Source organism: Coccidioides immitis (genome assembly GCF_000149335.2).
Source record: "Coccidioides immitis RS genomic scaffold supercont3.5, whole genome shotgun sequence".
In the NCBI taxonomy this organism is placed as follows: Eukaryota; Fungi; Ascomycota; class Eurotiomycetes; order Onygenales; family Onygenaceae; genus Coccidioides; species Coccidioides immitis.
In genome coordinates, this window is record NW_004504307.1 from 945,272 (window position 1) to 961,953 (window position 16,682).

Sequence of the window (16,682 nt, forward strand, 5' to 3'; positions counted from 1 at the left end):
GGCGATATTATTTATTTTAGTCATGCCTCTCGTTTGGCGCTGGCACAGCCTCGCACGTATTCGAAAGGCAGACTTGGAAGCTTGCCAAGCCTGAGCATCGCCCATCTGGCAACCTCGCAGGTGATGTGTATGTTGCTCCGGATTTCAAGCACATACAAATACTGGTCGTCTATGGCCTCGGGAAAATTTTGGTATAATGAACAAATCCGCTCAAATTTGGAGCGCATATTTTCACCTCAAATACTCGTACCCTATACGGCGCTGTTAGAGTGTTTGGGATATCATATGAAGCATGTGGCCGGGCCTTCCATCTGTTATTATTCGTTTTGTCTGTCATGTTCCGACAGGAATGGTCGGTATTATCGGCCTCAACCTATACAATCTTGTCCATGATCTAGACATATACGATGTTCTACCCAACGGCAAATCGTTCCTTCAGGGGTTGCACCTTGTCGGGACAGTGGTATGTCATAAAATGACAGGACCTAATTACATGCGAATGCGGATGCAATACGTGCGTTCTAACTGCCCTTAGGGAACTGCCACTTTTGCGTGGAATTTCGTCATGTTTGCGGCTTCAAACTTCACCAAGGGTTTCCTACTAGCAACAATTGGCTTCATAGACCTTGGGCTTTCCGCCGCTCTTATCCTCGGCATAACCTGGCAATCTCAATTCCTCCCACGTTCCTATGCCAGCTGCAAAGATGCGGTGGACTGGAGAAATGGGACGGATGGCCGAAACCTTTTTGTGGAAGTCACCAAAGCAAATCTAGAAACCGTCATTCCCCCACATAAATCCTGCCGTTCTTTTGTTCAGAACTGGGCCGTTGGCATTGCCGTCATGTAAGTTGGCTATTACTTCCGTTTCTTCGGCAAACATCCCAGCTAATAAAAGTGCATAAACTAGCATCTTGTACTTGGTGTGTGGTTTGCTGAACGTTATACTTGGATTCGCTTATGTCGAAGCCAGAGACAGCTTTCTTCATCCTGCTGCTGATTATAGTGATTGCTGTTCCTGCTATATACCAACCCGCTGGATCTCTCGCCCAATTTCTATTCTCTTCTGCAATACCAAATTGGGCGCTCGCTTCGCACTGAGGTATTTATCGAAATGTCTACAGGCAGTTAGGAGAACTAGCAACGAAAAGTTTCAAACATCTCGAGCAAAAGACGAGGACCTAACCGAAAAATCCGCATTGGCCTTGATTTCTGCGAAAGTCACTGATAACTGGCATTATGTGGACATTGTCGAGCTCAGTCCCACTCCCATTGAACAGTTTGGCACAAATTTTGAGTTGGAGAAACTTCGCAAGTACACTTGCGAAGGGATTAGCAAGGATAAATGCCGTGTTTGCAAAATTCAGATATGTAACGTGCGTTTTCACCCATCCAGGATGGAATTAAAACAGCAACTGATATGGCTGCTAGTCTTGCTCTACACTAGGCCCTGTCTGGGAATCACAGCCATACCGACACATGACAATCTGCAAGCCGTGCTGTACCAAATGCTTTTACACATCGTATTGCCGAATAGATAGAGAGCGTCGCCATAAGCGGACGGATCATCGTGCAACCTGCAAAGTCGCCCATGGGAACATAAAATTTGCGCAACGTCCTAACGATGCTATTCAGGGCAGATTGTGCCGTCTCTGCGAGGTAAAGACACCGGAGCAGCGGCAGGAGATCCTCGACACTCAGGATAGGCTAGAATTGCAGCGAGAAGCCCGAGATCATCTGGCTTGTTCTCGATGTAACGAAAGGCTCTCATCAAACGGTCCTCGTTGGTGGGTCTGCGCTTATTGCGATGTAGAGTGCCATGATCATATCCATCCTCCATGGGCATTGGGAGTATGAGTTGTTAGTGTATACGCTCGGATCATTGACATGCGATCCTGGTCTGGAAACTCTGAGGTAAAAGGTTATAAAGTTAATCATTATGGTATCTATGTGGTTAGAGTATAAGCAGCTCAAGCCCCAAGAGATTTTTTTTTTTTTTTATTTTTTTTTTTTCCAGTTCACAGGATGGCACTTGGGAGCGTATAACCTCATGTCACAGCCCTGGCTACCGGCATGCATTGCAGGTACGACTCCAGAAAGGTACTGGCAAACCAATCGAAGTACATCTTCCAGCCTTAGCTCCCATTCAGGCTATCTATTAATCCCGCGTATTCTGACATGCTTGCTAAGTCAACGTGACACATGTCGTACCTGTATTCACTTACATACCTCAAGTTAAGCCGATGTCTAAATGTGTCGAGGGGTATCACGTCTATTCGAATTTTTTCACAACGCTTTGTCCCCGCTTCACTTTCCATCTCTGCCATCCGGCTTCAGCCAAGTCCTCTCCTATTAACAAGTCGCGCATTCTCAACAGCTTTGCCATTCTTACTTCCAAAAGCCAGTCAATCCAGCCCGATCGCCGAAGATGCGTTCCAAACAAATACCAAACCACAGAGAACGCAATTCCCGCCGCGATACCAACCATAACCTGCTTCGGGGTATGATAATTGAGGTATATACGGCTTGAGGCTACTGCAGCGGCTCCGGAAAAAGCGAGAAGTGAAAGAATAACTCGTTCTGTGAGAGTTGATGGGGAATCGTTGGGTAGTGTGGAGGAGCTGGTGGGCTTGTGTCGCACGAGAAGAAAGAGGGCTACGGAGAAAGCGAAGAAAGCCACAAACTGCGAATGGGAAGAGGGCATACCATAACCCTTGCCGTAAACCTCTAAAGAAGGTTGACGTTTAGCCGGAGCCGAAATGAATTTCCATATCGACAAGAATCTTAGCAAAGAAAGGTTCTGGGGTAACGTACGCTGCGGCCGCTCTTGTCGAATCACCCTTTTCAGCCCAAAGTTTAACGCCTCGCAAAGGATTTGGCCAGCAAACATGAAGAGGACCTCAACCTCCCGCGATGCCCATATCAGCGCAACATAGACAACAACAATTGCTTGTGGAACGAGCGAAAGGAAAGCACAAAGGTAGGATAAAGGGTCCTCCGGGTTCTAAAAGTTCTTGTTAGCTCTCCTGCAAATAGTTCGAAGAGTGCTTGCAGAAACTCACATAGTGAACATGTGTTAAGGAAAACGAAGCCAAAGGTGTGTCTATCTTATTGTTATCCATTGTTGGGCCTGGGTGGGAGAGTTTCTTGAAACATGCACTTGTTGGATGGAGAATATGGACAGCCCCAACATGCTCAGCGATGACGGATAAGCTATGGATTGGCCACGGAGAAAACAAGCCTTCAAATGGTTAAACAGTGCCTCAATCCCTTGGTAGTGGTAGAAGTACCAGTGAAAAGTAATAACTTATTCAATGGCTGCCGGTCCAATAAGTCCGGTCTTTTGAGCGCGAATTACTGATCGCGATGACGCAGAATTTCGATTAAGCTCGGACTCCAGAACGGGAATAGCCCCCATTATTACACAGGTACCACCGCTAATAATTTGGCTGGAGTGGTACTTCTAGTTCTGGCTCATCCCGCCTCTCGCGCTCTTCCAGTCTGTCATCGCAGAGTTTCTTCCTCTCACTTGTCAGATCATTTTCCCAAGCAGAGATAAAAACACTCCTCAGCTCAGTAAAACAGCAGGCTTCCAAAGCCGAGGTGGCGTCTAAACTCCTCCCACCCTCCCTATTGGCGCTCTTTGTTGCCCCTCAGTTCTCGCTGAATCTACTATGAAATTATCATCCGGCAACGATCAGGTCCTGCGAGCAAATGCTGCAGATTTAGCAAACGGATACCTTCTTTTCGATACATTTCTTTAATACCAGAGGAAAGGAAAAATAAGCCACTGGACTTTCGACATCGAATCCACGGACGCAGTCACTTCGAGAATTCCTTTGGCCTTTTTCGTGGAAAACATCGGAATTAAGATACAGAGATGGATGTGGATGTGGAGGTGGATGCGGAATGGGCAGACGATGAACGTGCCGTCGAGCTGACTTCTATTGCTGCTATCTACCCAGAGATTGTCATCGACCCTAAATTCCCGTTCAAGGCCTCATTGTCGCTACCAGTCACCCCCCTTGATCCGGCCGTCGTGGTATTCGAAGACTCGAAAGACGCCAACATAAATATCCCTACCACTTCCAGCCCAGTGGACGATGTAAATAGAGAAAACGGCTTGGAAAATTCTTTGCGTGGAGGCGCAGTGGTCGTTCAGACCTATCCCATATCCCACTTTCCTCCGCTGGAGTTACAAATAGAACTGCCGGAGCGGTATCCAGCTATTGAACCTCCGAAGATCACAATATCAACGTACCCTGACTGGCTTCCCGGCCCCACAATATCTAGATTGGTGACCGAAGGCAAGAATCTTTGGGAAGAATGTGGAAAAGATTTGGTGGTTTACTCCTATATTGACCACCTCCAACAAGCAGCAGAGACAATCTTTGGGCTACTAACCGTCGGCAGAGATAAACCTCTTTCCTTTCCGGAGAGCCTCAAAATTCCTCTTTTAGACTTTGATCTTCGCGTCAAGAGGGAAAAGTTTGAACAAGAAACCTTTGTTTGCGGTATCTGCCTAGAACCGAAGAAAGGGAAGGTTTGCCATCGACTTCCGCGCTGTTCACATGTCTTCTGCGTCGCATGTCTTCAGGACTTTTACAATACCTGTATCGCTGAAGGTGATGTTGATAACGTCAAGTGTATTGATCCAAACTGCGGCAAAGAGACGAAGTCAGCCCCAGCAGACGAGGATATTGAAGGACAAAGAAGACCTAGACGACATCGGAAACCGGATCTAGCTCTCACACCTGCTGAACTTCTTCAGATACCCCTGGAGCCCCAGATCGTTCAACGTTATGCCCTCTTAAAGCGAAAACTCAAGTTAGAAGCGGATAAGTCGGTGATATATTGCCCTCGTCAGTGGTGCCAGGGAGCTGCACGCTCAAAACGGTTTCCTAAACCAGCGGACCCTCTAAATATCAGCAACCTGGAGTTATCGGACGATGAAGATGTGGCAGAGACATTTGATCCTTTTGGCCCTGAAGACCAGCTTCCCCCAATGGAAGAACGTGTAGCGATATGCGAAGATTGTGGGTATGCCTTTTGCCGTGTGTGCAAGAGAGGCTGGCATGGTCCTAGCGTATTTTGTTACCCTAGACGCGCTGCGGAGCTTACAGCGGAAGAGAAGGCTACCGAGGATTATATGCAACTCTACACCACACGATGTCCAACTTGCGACTTTCGCTGCCAAAAGGCTATGGGCTGCAACCACATGATCTGCTCCCGATGCAAGACACACTTCTGCTATCTATGTTCCTCCTGGCTATTCGCCGCCAACCCATATCAGCACTTCAACGAGCGAAGCAGTTCATGCTACATGAAATTATGGGAACTCGAGAGAGGAGATGGAACCGGCGATCCGGCCCAGGAGCAGCTAGCGGATCCCTTCTGGGCTGAAGAACCGGATGACGAAGAAGACGAAGAACATGGCGCATGGCAGTTCGCCTTGGCTTTAAATGATGCCAACCACCATCGACCTCCCCCCGCCGCTCCCGACCCTCCACACCCAGGACCACCGCGAGCAATCCCTCCACCGCCACGACAACAGCAACAAGAGCAACCGCCCCAGCGCATAGAAATCGACCAGAGAGAACCCCGTCCCGCAGGCCAAACCCAGAACGACATCGGGGTCCCCCCTCCCGCTCAGAATCATGCCCAGGTCCAAGACCAGGGTCAACGCCAGCAACGTCAGCAACCTCCTGCGGCAGACCTAGGCCAGAGACGCGGACTTCAGCGATTTTTATACTTGGTCCAGCATGATCAAGAAGACGAATGGGATAGCGATGAGTTAGACGAGGATTTTTAATAGATCCTTCTTTTTCAAGCATTTTTATCTACATTTCCGATATTCACTTTCTTCAACTTTGATGTTGCTATACTAAATAGACGCATCTCGATGTCTAACGACAGAATGGAAAACTAGCGCGCAAATGATTGTGTTTCCTTGCTTTTGCCAATAACTTCATTATGACCAGCGCATATCCTCTGCATATTAAACTTGTTGTACATACATACATTATGGTCGTCCATAGCGAATTTTCCAATCCACATGCTTATTCAAGGCCATGCGTAGGCACCCTTAGACAGCCTTAACTACTGTCGCGCGTATTCAGCCGAATACATCCTTATAATCTCCGCTCTATATGCCCTTTAAAGGTCCCAGTTCATCAAGTTTACATACGCCGTCTTATATTTAAGCATAAATCGGGCCGGATCACAAGGATTAGGCTCCCTTTTCCATTCCCCCCTGGCAACTCTTTAAATCAGCTTTTACCACGGGACCTCTTAGATGCTTGGATATGCCTGATCCTTTTCCTTGGCTAGGTCCAAGGAGCCAGAGTAAACGACCCACGATCTTGCTGCTTACCTCCAAGCACACCATTGGGCCAATCGTAAAAGAGCTCGTAGCGAAGCACAGTATGATCCAAGTACATCAAAATCAGCCGATACTTGCGTGAATATTGGGAGCCATGCCACGGTTCGCGAGGTGTCCGCATTCTTAAGCCTGGAGGCCGTCTGATACGCTCATAACCACGCACCGGCTTCTTCCCGTCCATAGGATCATCCATTCCTTCGACGTCTTCGGCGAAAGATCCATCGAATTCGTCGTCGGATGATTCCCCCTCAACGGGGACTAGGTTACTTTCCACCGGTCCGACTGCTATTCCGACCAACGGGACCAGTGGTCTCATTCCGAGCTGCTCCTGACTTTCAAACGGAACAATGTGATCGATTCTCATAAATCTACCCACATTGAGTACTTCTGTCAGCGAGATAATTGCAACGCGGCCCTTCTGTGAAGCTGCGACAACGACCCCCAACTCGGGAATTTGGTGAACCATGTTGAGACGATCGCGGTTTGTAATCGCTGGGGCCAGTTCTGGAATCATTTGTCTGAGGGCCATGCGACATACAACACTGGCTTTTTCGCTATATGGACCCGAGAGCATACGAATGTCAGATTCGGAGAAGTGAAGGATTGGGAACTCAACGTAGGCCTCCGGCTTTGCTCTCGCATGATCAATGGAATCTTCAAGAGCGGAATCAGAAGCCTGTGAGGAAGTATCCGTCGGGCCATATAGACTCTCAAGCAGAGCATCAACTAAATAAGCGTTGGCATCTTCATCCGCCGTTTGCTCTTCACCTTCATCCATATCATCATCTACTTCGTTGGAATCATCCCATCCATAGATATCTGGCACCTCGGTTATTACCATATCCGGGGTCCCTTGAAGTTGTCCGTCTATTTCTTCAGTAGGTATGAGCGACTCCTCCGGCTCATTCCAAGTTCCCTGGGATGCCACTAAGACCGGGGGGTATTGCATGCCAGTTTGGGTGTTTAGAGTAGAAGGTTCTTCGCTATCGCTTCCGCTGTCGGCCTCATTAGCTGCAACAACCACGTCCAGTGACTCTTGAATCTGACCCAATTGATTAAATCCTTCGTCTAAATTAAGATCGTCATCTGGGTCCACAGGAAGATTAGATTCAGGAGCAGGTCCATTCCCGATATTTTGAGGCTGTGAACCATTGCGATGTTCCAGCGGAAGGACTGTGTACCGCGTCGAGGCACGAGGAACATGGTCTATGAGCGAAGTTATATCATAAGTGTCACCCCTATTTTGCACGAACGGCCGGCCACCACAGGCTTCCTCAACGGAAGACTTCAGTCGAAAAGATCTTGGGTCAAGTGCAAGCACGCCCCATCCGCGCTCATAGCTAGACAAGACCGGTCAACCCAATTTTCGAAATAGAGGAGCTATTCACTTACGAATCAGCGATATAATCCTGGCCTTGACTGCGCCATATCGCATTTAAGTTCCATCCAGTAACGGGAATTGGACTCTCCCAGATCCTCCATCCCAAAAGTCTATTCGAGATATCCGTGCTAAGAAGCCATTCCCCGTGAGGATCTAGCTCACAATTTAAGAAATCAACGCATGGAATGTTATTGGGATGCCCACACAAGGTAATGCGGAGATTACGGGAGCGACGATGCTGCGGAGGTAGCCGGCAAAGCTTTTCGAACTGCGCAGGTGATATAACTCTTGCCCAGTCAGTTGTACAGGACTGCTTGCCCGATTCTGGTTCTTTATGGCCCTTCACATCCTGGTCGACCAGGGCAAAGGCCCAGACAGTGATTTCAGAAGTGTTTGCGCTGACTGCAATAAGGCGAGCAAATTTATGGATAGCTAAACCCCAAGCGCTTTGCCTGACCCAGTCAGTAAAGAAGCACGGTACGGAGGCACCGAGGTCCGTCGGCTTCTGGCGCTCTTTGCCCTTGGTTTGCTCAATAGCAGATAAGATACGCTCTGTTCTATAAGCAGATACGTTTCCAGAGTCCGTTGAAAGGAGTAGAATCTCCTCGTTCCCCAAATCGCCAACCACAATATGGTTGATAGAATGAGGACGAGATTGAGAGATATACCCAGCAGCCGAAGGGTTTGCGAGTAAAGGGGTGAGAATCAGCTTGGGCGTAACGCCAACAGAGTGGATAGTCGGTTGGTAGACATAAATTTCATGCATGAACGCAACAAAGTAGAGGTTGCGATGCTGTGACAATGCCGTCTAGCAATCCCACTGTGAGTGATAAGCTGCTACTGACACACGGGTCTACTTACAAGGTTATTTCTCCAAGTAGCCGGCTGAGGTGCGGGGATTTCCCTCTTGCTATAAGGAGAGTCAGCCATCAATTGAGGAACCATCTCCCGACAGTATTTTGACAGACATACTTTGGGAACTGCGGACAGTCAGTCAGAATCTACTAATCTCAACGGTTAACGAGTGAGGCATATGTACTCTACGGGATCCAGGCTCCACTCCATGCTCCTCGACGACAATCTTCTGGTCTTGCCTGTTATCATTGACAAAGACCTCCTGGTACTTGGATCTTAAAGAGAAGGGCTCCATGGTATCAGATGGTAAACCAAAGTATCACTGGGAGCAACAAAAAGAGCTAAGCCTGTATGATATCTCGCTGTATGTGAGCGCTATGCTGAGCGAAATGAGATTTGTCTGGCAAAGAGAGAAGACAAGACATTTGTGGGATGGACATCCCAAAAGGAACTCAGGTTAAGTTCCTGATTCCGCCGAGAATCGCACTTGACCAAAACCAGAAATCACCTGAGTGCTGAGTCACCATCATATATCCAAAAGATTGGCTTCTCCCAGGGAGCTTTTAATGTGTCTTTTATAGCATCCTCTTGGGCTGTCTTTTGCTCACATCGTTCGCCTTCCGCAAGGTTGGATGATGATGATGATGCATGACGGTTGAAGGCGTGAACTCAATTTCAAGCTTCCCCGGAGCGCACGGGCCAAATGGCGCTAATCACTGCGCTAAACTTAGCGCCCACGTGATTGGCATTGGCTAGCCGGCATAAAGGCAGCTTGCATGTTTCTCACCAGTGCCTACATCACTTCACTCACTTAAAGGAGAGTCCAGCTCAAGTGAAAGGAAGAACAATTTACCACTGCCCAGCAAGATGGATCTGGTGGCTAGCGTCCGCAAGGAAGGTAGTCGGTAAGCAGCATTCATGCATCTCGTCCTGGCTCACTCTTTATCATGCTAACGCCCATTTCCTTCACAGCGGCGGCCGCGACGCCTTTAAATGGTCTGATGTCAAGGACTCCTCTCACCGCGAGAATTATCTTGGCCACTCCCTCATGGCTCCTGTGGGACGCTGGCAGCAAGGTCGCGACCTCTCCTGGTACGCCAAACACAATGATGAAGATTCAGCCGACGCTGTAAAAAATGAGAAAGAAGCCGAGCTGCAGAGAATCAAGGAAGCCGAACAAGAGGCTATGGCTCGAGCTTTGGGCCTGCCCGTTGCTCCAAAATCTGCTACTGGTGCCAACGCCACCGCCGTCTCAGGCAGGGATGTTGAGAAGCTCATCAAGGAATCTACTGGCGATGCAAATGAGACCGAGGCGGAACTTCCCAAAGGCATCGGTTTCGGCGGTTATAACGGCTTAAAGCACGCAGGTGATGATGCCAACGCAGACAGACTAGAAGCTGTCGGAATGTCCAATGATACCAAGCGCAAGGAACCACGCGAAAAACGAAGCGACGACGTTGAAATCAACAGGAGGCGAGATCGCCCGCGTGACCGCAGCCGAGAGAGAGGTCGCTTCCATGATCGAAAAGAACGCAGCCACCGGTATGAAAACGACCATGACCGCCACGAACGTCGCAGGTATCGGCCCCGATCCCCAACTCATGCGCGTGAGCGAAGACGTTCGCGCTCTCGGGACAGGGACAGGCGTCGCAGGGAAGACTATAGGCGCTCTCGTCGCGAACGCAGCCGTTCTCCCGAAAATCGCGAACACGATCGCCGTCGAGCAGACGACAATGGTTACAGGCGACGTCGCTAACTAGCATAAATCACGGAATTGAAACTAGATCAATTTGGAATCAAGGACGCGGCGTTGAATATGGCATTGGCGCAAGTATTTGGGAAAACCACAAAAAAACAAAGGGATGGAGGGAGCATTTCTGGCAATACAGGATTGAGAGATACCCATTTTATTACGACCGGTCTAGAATTTAAAAAGGGCCTTTAACTAAACATCTATTTTCAGAACAATATGAAAAGCGCCTTTACAATTCATCACGCACTGCCTCAGTAGAACCTGCAGAAAGATCAGGCATGGCCATCATCTTCACCACCAGACTGGTCCACCCGGTGAAGTGCTGCGTCCGCTGGCCGTGGCCGGTTTCCGGGTTATATTGCTCCCACGCAAATCCGGTTCGTTTCCACTCATTGAACACATTATCCACCACATTCTTCCGTAATTTAGTATACATCTCACTGGCTTGCTTCTGGTAGGGGCCCGGGGCAGTTGCAAGGTCCTGTATCACGAAGATTAGTATCACTACGTGAACACGAGTCAAAGACACTTACCAAAAGGTTCTTCAAAATCAAGTAGTTGATGTTTATCCAAATCGGGCTTTTCCAGTAATTTTCACCAGTTCCGTAGAGCTCATCCTTCTTGCTCAGGCTACGAATGCCATATTCACTCCATAGCTCCTCTGGATCGCTGATAAGATCCAGAATATGTCCAAGGCGAGGACTATCAGGCTCCAGCATTCTCGTCAAAAATGGGAACAGAGATATGTAGCCCTTATGACATACATGCACGCTCTCCTCAAACTCGTCAATTGTGGCGTCACAGTATGTCTTCTTGGCTTCGTCCCAATGGAGGTCGTCAATGTTTCTCTTAATAGCGTTCTCGTATTTGCCGAACTCATCCACGTCTTCGGTTTCGCCCAATGCCCCGGCAATGCGTCGCAGAGATCGAGTCATCAAGCCCATCCAACTTATCAAATCGACATGAAGCTCTCCCGGATGCGGAGGTTGTGCTCGTGGGTAGTCATCAAGCCCCGAAGTGAGAACAAGCTCAACTGTCCGACCTCTCCAGCGATATGCTTCTTTTGTCGAGAATGCTTCACGGTCATAAGACTTGATATCTCCCCACTGCGTTTTTCGAAACCAAAAGTATTGCCGTTTGAGCAGAGGGTATAGGGATCGCAAGTATGCTTTGGCAGCTTCTAAATCCTTTGAGCATATTCCTGAAGCAGCATCAGAACCCGATGTGGAAATTCCAGCCTCCATTTTGTCCACCAAGTCCTCTAGAATCATGAACAACGTTGGGGGATTGGCATAATGGGGATACTGGACTTGGAACTCCGGGGGGACCTTAGAACGAGCTTCGGGCCCTAGAATTTGCTCACGAGCAATCCAGCCATCGTCGTCCATAAGGTTAAACCAGCTCTTTACAATTTGCAAGCTAAACACTCAGGTTAGCATAACTCCTCCAAGTCAACTTGGTTAACAGACTAACCCGAGATCAAGATCCCAGTCAACAATCGGCATCAGGTGGAAACCTTCATCCCAAAGGAACCCGCGAGGGAAGAATGGTCGTGATGGAATACTCGTAAAAAGTTCAGCAGGATCGCTTGGCAAAAGTTTTGCTCGCGCTCTCGCTTCAGCCGTCCCTTCCCAGAACCCTTCGTCTTCCTCATCGTACTCTGGGGCATTGGACCGGTCAACGATCGAGTCTCCATAAAAGTATCCTATCCCGCCAACCAGGTTGGAGAGCATCGCCTTTGAAAAAGGTAAATACTTGGGAGAGTCAAACGGTTTCATAGGGGAGTATATCTCCTTAAATTTATCCTCGAACGCCTGAGCAGTGGTTTTGATTTCCTTGCTGAGGACATCGGCTGGAGGAAATCATCAATCCTGGACAAGAACAAAGTTATGATCGCTAGGAAGCACTTACATGTCAAAGGTTGGCCGGCAGAACCAGATGACAAGAGGATATCAAACTTTCCAACGTTAGTCAAATACCAACGTTGAACGTTGCGGGCTGACACCTACCTCAAACGCTCCCTGGAAGACCTTTTGTACCATATGAAAGTTTCCGTGTCCCGGGCCATTGGCAATAGTAAAGTAGCGACTTGGAGGAGGAGGATTCTCGGTTCCGTATTTCCGAATCAACGGATCGACTTCCTGCTTCATGTGAGCAAAAAGGATACCTGCTCAGAATTAGAAGCTGTATTCCCGATAGAGTAGAATAGCCAGGGGGAAAAGGTACTTTTCGCTTGCCATAATAAATCCGGCTGAAGTTGAAGACTCGCCACAAAGCTCCTATCCAGAGGCTTCACATCATGACTGGGATGCGTATTTGGCGGATGACTGTTGGTATCCGGGCCTCGCGTGATATCAATGGTAAATTCCCCAAGCTCCATTGTACTCCCAGACAGCTTCACGTTATCCTTAAATCCAAGCGGATCTCCTTCATTCGCCACTCCCAGCTTGCCTAATCCCTCCATTGCCGCGTAAAATATCATGGTTGTCGGTTGATCTGGCGGAGCATCAGGGCGCGGTTGACCCTTAATACGCGCCCCCCAACTTCCACCATGGCTTCCACCCGGTACTTTTATAAAGTCAATGGTGAGATCAAGCGTGTTTCCCGCATCGTGGATGGTCTGTCGGCCTCCCTTTCGGATGTCGTATTCGTCCCAGCCGTAACCTGCCATGCCCTCGTTTTGCTCGCAGGTGTGTCTAAAGTCTGAAATTTTTAAGAGCTTAGAATCAATTCATCACCACCAAATGAAGGAAAGCCAAAAAAAAGGAAATAAGGAAGAGAGAAATTGACCTACTTACTCCCCTGCGCGCTGCTATATTCATCCACCTTTGCCCACATCAGCCCCATCAACAGACTCTTCGGCACCCGCGGGCGGACGCCAAAGTAAAGATTGGGCCTATAAGGGCCCCATAGCAATGATTCATTCGAATCCTGATGAGTTCCATCGTTCAGCGTCGGCGGCTCGAGCGTCGTGCATTTGGCGTGGGCGTTTACACTGTCGTTGATGCTGAGGATAGCCAGAGCGCTGATCCACAGCGACTGGGAAACACCTCTCATTTTTCGAATTCGAACATCAAGAGGCAAATCGGACTGCACATGAGTATTATATCTATTTAGTTTTATTTAAATTGTGAATCGGGAGAGGTGAAACGTCAAAAGGAGCTGGGGCAGCCAGTTCGTTCCAAGCTGCGATGATGCTACATTTCATTTCCGGCCGAGCTTCTCTCTCCTGGCCGTGCTACGTAATGTTTCCACAAGATACATAAATCAACAAGAACAAATTCCACAGCACTCCCGCTCTCATGAATATTAAGTCCAGAGCTGGCAATAACTATTATTACAGGTACTACCAAAAAATTATTCACAAAATTTTACGTGGATCTAAGCTCGAAATATGCGCGCTCTTCGCTTCCCCATCGAAAATCATCTCACTCATCACCTTCCCTGTTCCCGGGGCGTTTTGGATGCCCCAGCAAGTATGGCCAGCCGCGAGATAGACGCCCTTGATGTCAGTTGGACCTATGAGCGGACCTATCCCCTTCGCCGCGACGTTCGGCAGATAACACGCCTGACGAGCCAGAACCTCTCCATCTCGTAGTTCCGGCGATATGACGCTGACAGAGTTGATGATGGTTTGGCATCTGGAGTCGTCTACCTCCACCTCTGCAGTTGTTGAGGGGAGTGGAACTGATCTGTCGCCTTCACCGCAGGCGTATACGGTATTGTCAGGTCTGGCATAGATCTCAGGTGCGGATGATGTTTGGCTCGGCCGGCCCGAGGCGGAGTCTGCGGCAAGCGTGATGCTGCTAAATATGGCGTAGGGAGATACCGGCCGTGTAGGGCGGATAACGACGCTGTGCGCACGGAGAGCCGTGATCGGCACCCGTGGAAAGATTGACCTGGTCCAGGGTCCCGCGGAGATGACAACATCGGTGGCGGAAATCGACTTGGACTCACCGGTCTCTTTCTCTGTATATTTTACAGTGCTGGCTCCATTTTCTACTTGCTCAATCTCCGTGACCAAACCAAAAATTACATTGGCGCCTTTCTCTTCGGCCAGTTTTGCCATCGAGGTGGTGAACAAATATGGGTGAACTTGCGCGGTGGTGCCCGGATCGCCCATCTCTTCATATCCCGACAATGTAAGCGGATCAAACCAGTCAAGGTCCGAAGGCACACCTGCCGCCCTTAACAAGGCTATCGCCTCTTCAATCCGTTTCTCCAGCGAAACAGCCTGTTTGGTGCTGCTCTTGTTTGAGCTTTCCGTGCTGCTTGTCCTTTTGGGTAGCACATGCGCCATCAATTGCCCGCAATTGACCTTTCTGTAACCCCATTTTTCTTTTCCGTTATGTTCTTCCGCCAGCTGAGCATGGAGGCGGAAACTTAAGGGGACGATATTGCTCGGGTATGCCCAGAGCGCAAGTAAGCCTCCAGCCTTGCCCGACGCACCGCCGGCGATTTCCGTCGCCTCGAGAATTATGACCTTGTGTCTTGAGCTGTCATACGATGGGTGTCTTGTCAGAAAGTAGGCTATGCAGGATCCTATAATGCCGCCGCCTGTTGAGATTTTCAGCCAGATGTCAGCCAGCGGGCCTAGTTCGTCTCTTTGCGCGGGGTGCAAATTTACCGACAACAACAATGGTTCGCTCCATCCTTTGACAACCTAAGTAATTGAAGCCGATGCTAGCGTCTAGCTTGGTTCAAGGCCAGTCCAGTTCATAGAATCAATGTATCGATGGGCAAGCAGCCGTATAGCAGGAAGAGTGGGCAGCACCCCGTTCACTGGCGCTCGGGACTGGGACACGCCTGGTTCGGGCGGGGTGTGGGAGCGGACGTCATTGGCGGGGCGGCCGCTAACTAGCGAAAGCTTGAAGCCAAACCTGCATCCTGATGCGGTGTTTGCACTACTCACTGCTCACAAGGAAAAGTGGACTGTCTACCTCGTATTTCTGAACATAATTATCTCAGATCTAAAGAAAGAACGATAAGCTTCGGAATGCCCGACAGATAAGATTCTGACAAAATCAAGGAAGCCATGGTGGGAGTGAAAGCAGATGTCAAATCTCTTCAACTTACTTCCTCGGGCAGGGCTACCCAGAAAAAGCGAGAAGACAACCAGGCTCAAAAGGGGTTCCAGGCCGTGAGTGAAGCCGTGGGAAAGGCATTTAAGGGGGGAAAGCAGTAGGACTCAGTCTGAAAATCAAGCAAGTCACTGAAAAGTAGCCCAGAAAAGGACAATGTTGTGAAATAGCAGAGTAAGCTTATCGCCGCAAATGTGTCCATGTGCAATGTATTTAATTCATGATTGTTTGCTCTCAGTGAACGCCAGCTGAAGATCAGCATCACACTGTTTCTTGTCAGAAAGTTTTCGGGCAACAAATTCACCCACATTCTTTACCCAGAAGAAGGGCATGACCTCGCCAAATTCCTCAGATTCCCCTCCTGATAATAATGGTTGGATATGCTGATAGAACAATCCGAAGAGGCCAGTAGGACTGGATAATGCCAGAGTATACCAGAATGTTCCCATAGTCCATGCCTGTTCCATGACCTCAGACAAGCGTGGCATATTAGAATCCACTCCCGTAATGTACTTCAGTACCTTTATTTCTTCCTCCGCGAGAGCAGCCATAAATTCTTTCCGCAGTGGATCATATTCCTCCGAGAGCATCTCATCAACACTCTTGTTCGTCAACCAGTATGGAGGCTCAACCATCTCAATTGGCCGAGAACACGCATTGATGATCGTGTTTCGCTGAGGGCTTTGATGCCATCTGCAGCAAAGTGCGCTTGTCGTTCGGCTGCTCGAAACGAACATATCACGCAGAGAATAGCCAGGAAGCAGCAGGACGCCCACGAAAGGGGCTGCTTCACGTGAAACTCTCGGCCCGACTATGATCCCGCGAGAAAATGCCAGGTGAGCCGTCTCTCTGACGACCCACAGAGGCCAGAATCTCAATTCCGAGTTCTAAGAGAACCTTCGCAAATGTTTTTATCTCGAGCAGAATTTTCAGGGCTAAGAGAGGATGCAGTGGGAGCTCAATATGTAGAAGAAAACCCCAGGGCTTCTTGAGTCAGTGGAATCAGCTTAGCAAATGAAATAATGATGATGAAAAGAGCAGTAGATCACAAAATGAGCCTGATAACAGCTGGCTGGCAGGCTGACAAGCCCACAAGGGTTGTGGGTGACCGACCTGGACGCCAAGTACCGGCTATGTATCTTGCCCTGGCCCACTTTCCCCCAGATCAGGAGTGGACAGGCTGAGCTCAAGAAGAAATAATAATAGAAAGGAACCTGTGGTGAACAAGGGAGC

The 16,682-nt window shown here is 49.0% G+C and overlaps 8 protein-coding genes across 8 annotated transcripts; 3 read left to right on the forward strand and 5 right to left on the reverse strand.

The window, feature by feature from the left end:
* Positions 1-129: 129 nt before the first annotated feature.
* Positions 130-1,854, forward strand: CIMG_10182 (uncharacterized protein; the record flags this gene model as incomplete). Its single annotated transcript, XM_001239159.2, has 4 exons — positions 130-463; positions 536-843; positions 908-1,373; positions 1,429-1,854. The coding sequence occupies exons 1-4, from the start codon at positions 293-295 to the stop codon at positions 1,852-1,854; spliced, it is 1,371 nt and encodes a 456-aa protein (XP_001239160.1). The 5' UTR covers positions 130-292.
* Positions 1,855-2,269: 415 nt separating this feature from the next.
* CIMG_10183 (PAP2 domain-containing protein) lies at positions 2,270-3,119 on the reverse strand (the record flags this gene model as incomplete). Its single annotated transcript, XM_001239160.2, has 2 exons — positions 2,270-3,001; positions 3,060-3,119. 2 exons carry the CDS (start codon positions 3,117-3,119, stop codon positions 2,270-2,272), a joined length of 792 nt encoding a protein of 263 aa, XP_001239161.2.
* Positions 3,120-3,877: 758 nt separating this feature from the next.
* Positions 3,878-5,809, forward strand: CIMG_10184 (RING finger protein; the record flags this gene model as incomplete). Its single annotated transcript, XM_001239161.1, has 1 exon — positions 3,878-5,809. One exon carries the CDS (start codon positions 3,878-3,880, stop codon positions 5,807-5,809), a length of 1,932 nt encoding a protein of 643 aa, XP_001239162.1.
* A 367-nt stretch (positions 5,810-6,176) lies between these two features.
* Positions 6,177-9,223, reverse strand: CIMG_10185 (uncharacterized protein; the record flags this gene model as incomplete). Its single annotated transcript, XM_001239162.2, has 6 exons — positions 8,800-9,223; positions 8,733-8,740; positions 8,622-8,670; positions 7,772-8,568; positions 6,371-7,719; positions 6,177-6,250 (listed from the first exon to the last, which is right to left on the reverse strand). Exons 1-6 carry the CDS (start codon positions 8,908-8,910, stop codon positions 6,177-6,179), a joined length of 2,388 nt encoding a protein of 795 aa, XP_001239163.2. The 5' UTR covers positions 8,911-9,223.
* Positions 9,224-9,482: 259 nt separating this feature from the next.
* CIMG_10186 (uncharacterized protein) lies at positions 9,483-10,371 on the forward strand (the record flags this gene model as incomplete). The annotated part of the gene is made up of 2 exons (XM_001239163.1): positions 9,483-9,520; positions 9,588-10,371. 2 exons carry the CDS (start codon positions 9,483-9,485, stop codon positions 10,369-10,371), a joined length of 822 nt encoding a protein of 273 aa, XP_001239164.1.
* Positions 9,592-13,425, reverse strand: CIMG_13554 (mannosyl-oligosaccharide glucosidase; the record flags this gene model as incomplete). The annotated part of the gene is made up of 7 exons (XM_001239164.2): positions 9,592-10,849; positions 10,902-11,787; positions 11,842-12,220; positions 12,280-12,325; positions 12,378-12,535; positions 12,595-13,071; positions 13,167-13,425. The coding sequence occupies 7 exons, from the start codon at positions 13,423-13,425 to the stop codon at positions 10,598-10,600; spliced, it is 2,457 nt and encodes an 818-aa protein (XP_001239165.2). The 3' UTR covers positions 9,592-10,597.
* A 202-nt stretch (positions 13,426-13,627) lies between these two features.
* On the reverse strand, positions 13,628-15,110 carry CIMG_13555 (uncharacterized protein). Its single transcript, XM_001239165.2, has 2 exons — positions 14,996-15,110; positions 13,628-14,925 (listed from the first exon to the last, which is right to left on the reverse strand). Exons 1-2 carry the CDS (start codon positions 15,018-15,020, stop codon positions 13,730-13,732), a joined length of 1,221 nt encoding a protein of 406 aa, XP_001239166.1. The 5' UTR covers positions 15,021-15,110; the 3' UTR covers positions 13,628-13,729.
* A 557-nt stretch (positions 15,111-15,667) lies between these two features.
* On the reverse strand, positions 15,668-16,186 carry CIMG_10189 (uncharacterized protein; the record flags this gene model as incomplete). The annotated part of the gene is made up of 1 exon (XM_001239166.2): positions 15,668-16,186. The coding sequence occupies one exon, from the start codon at positions 16,184-16,186 to the stop codon at positions 15,668-15,670; it is 519 nt and encodes a 172-aa protein (XP_001239167.2).
* Between the last annotated feature and the right edge of the window lie 496 nt (positions 16,187-16,682).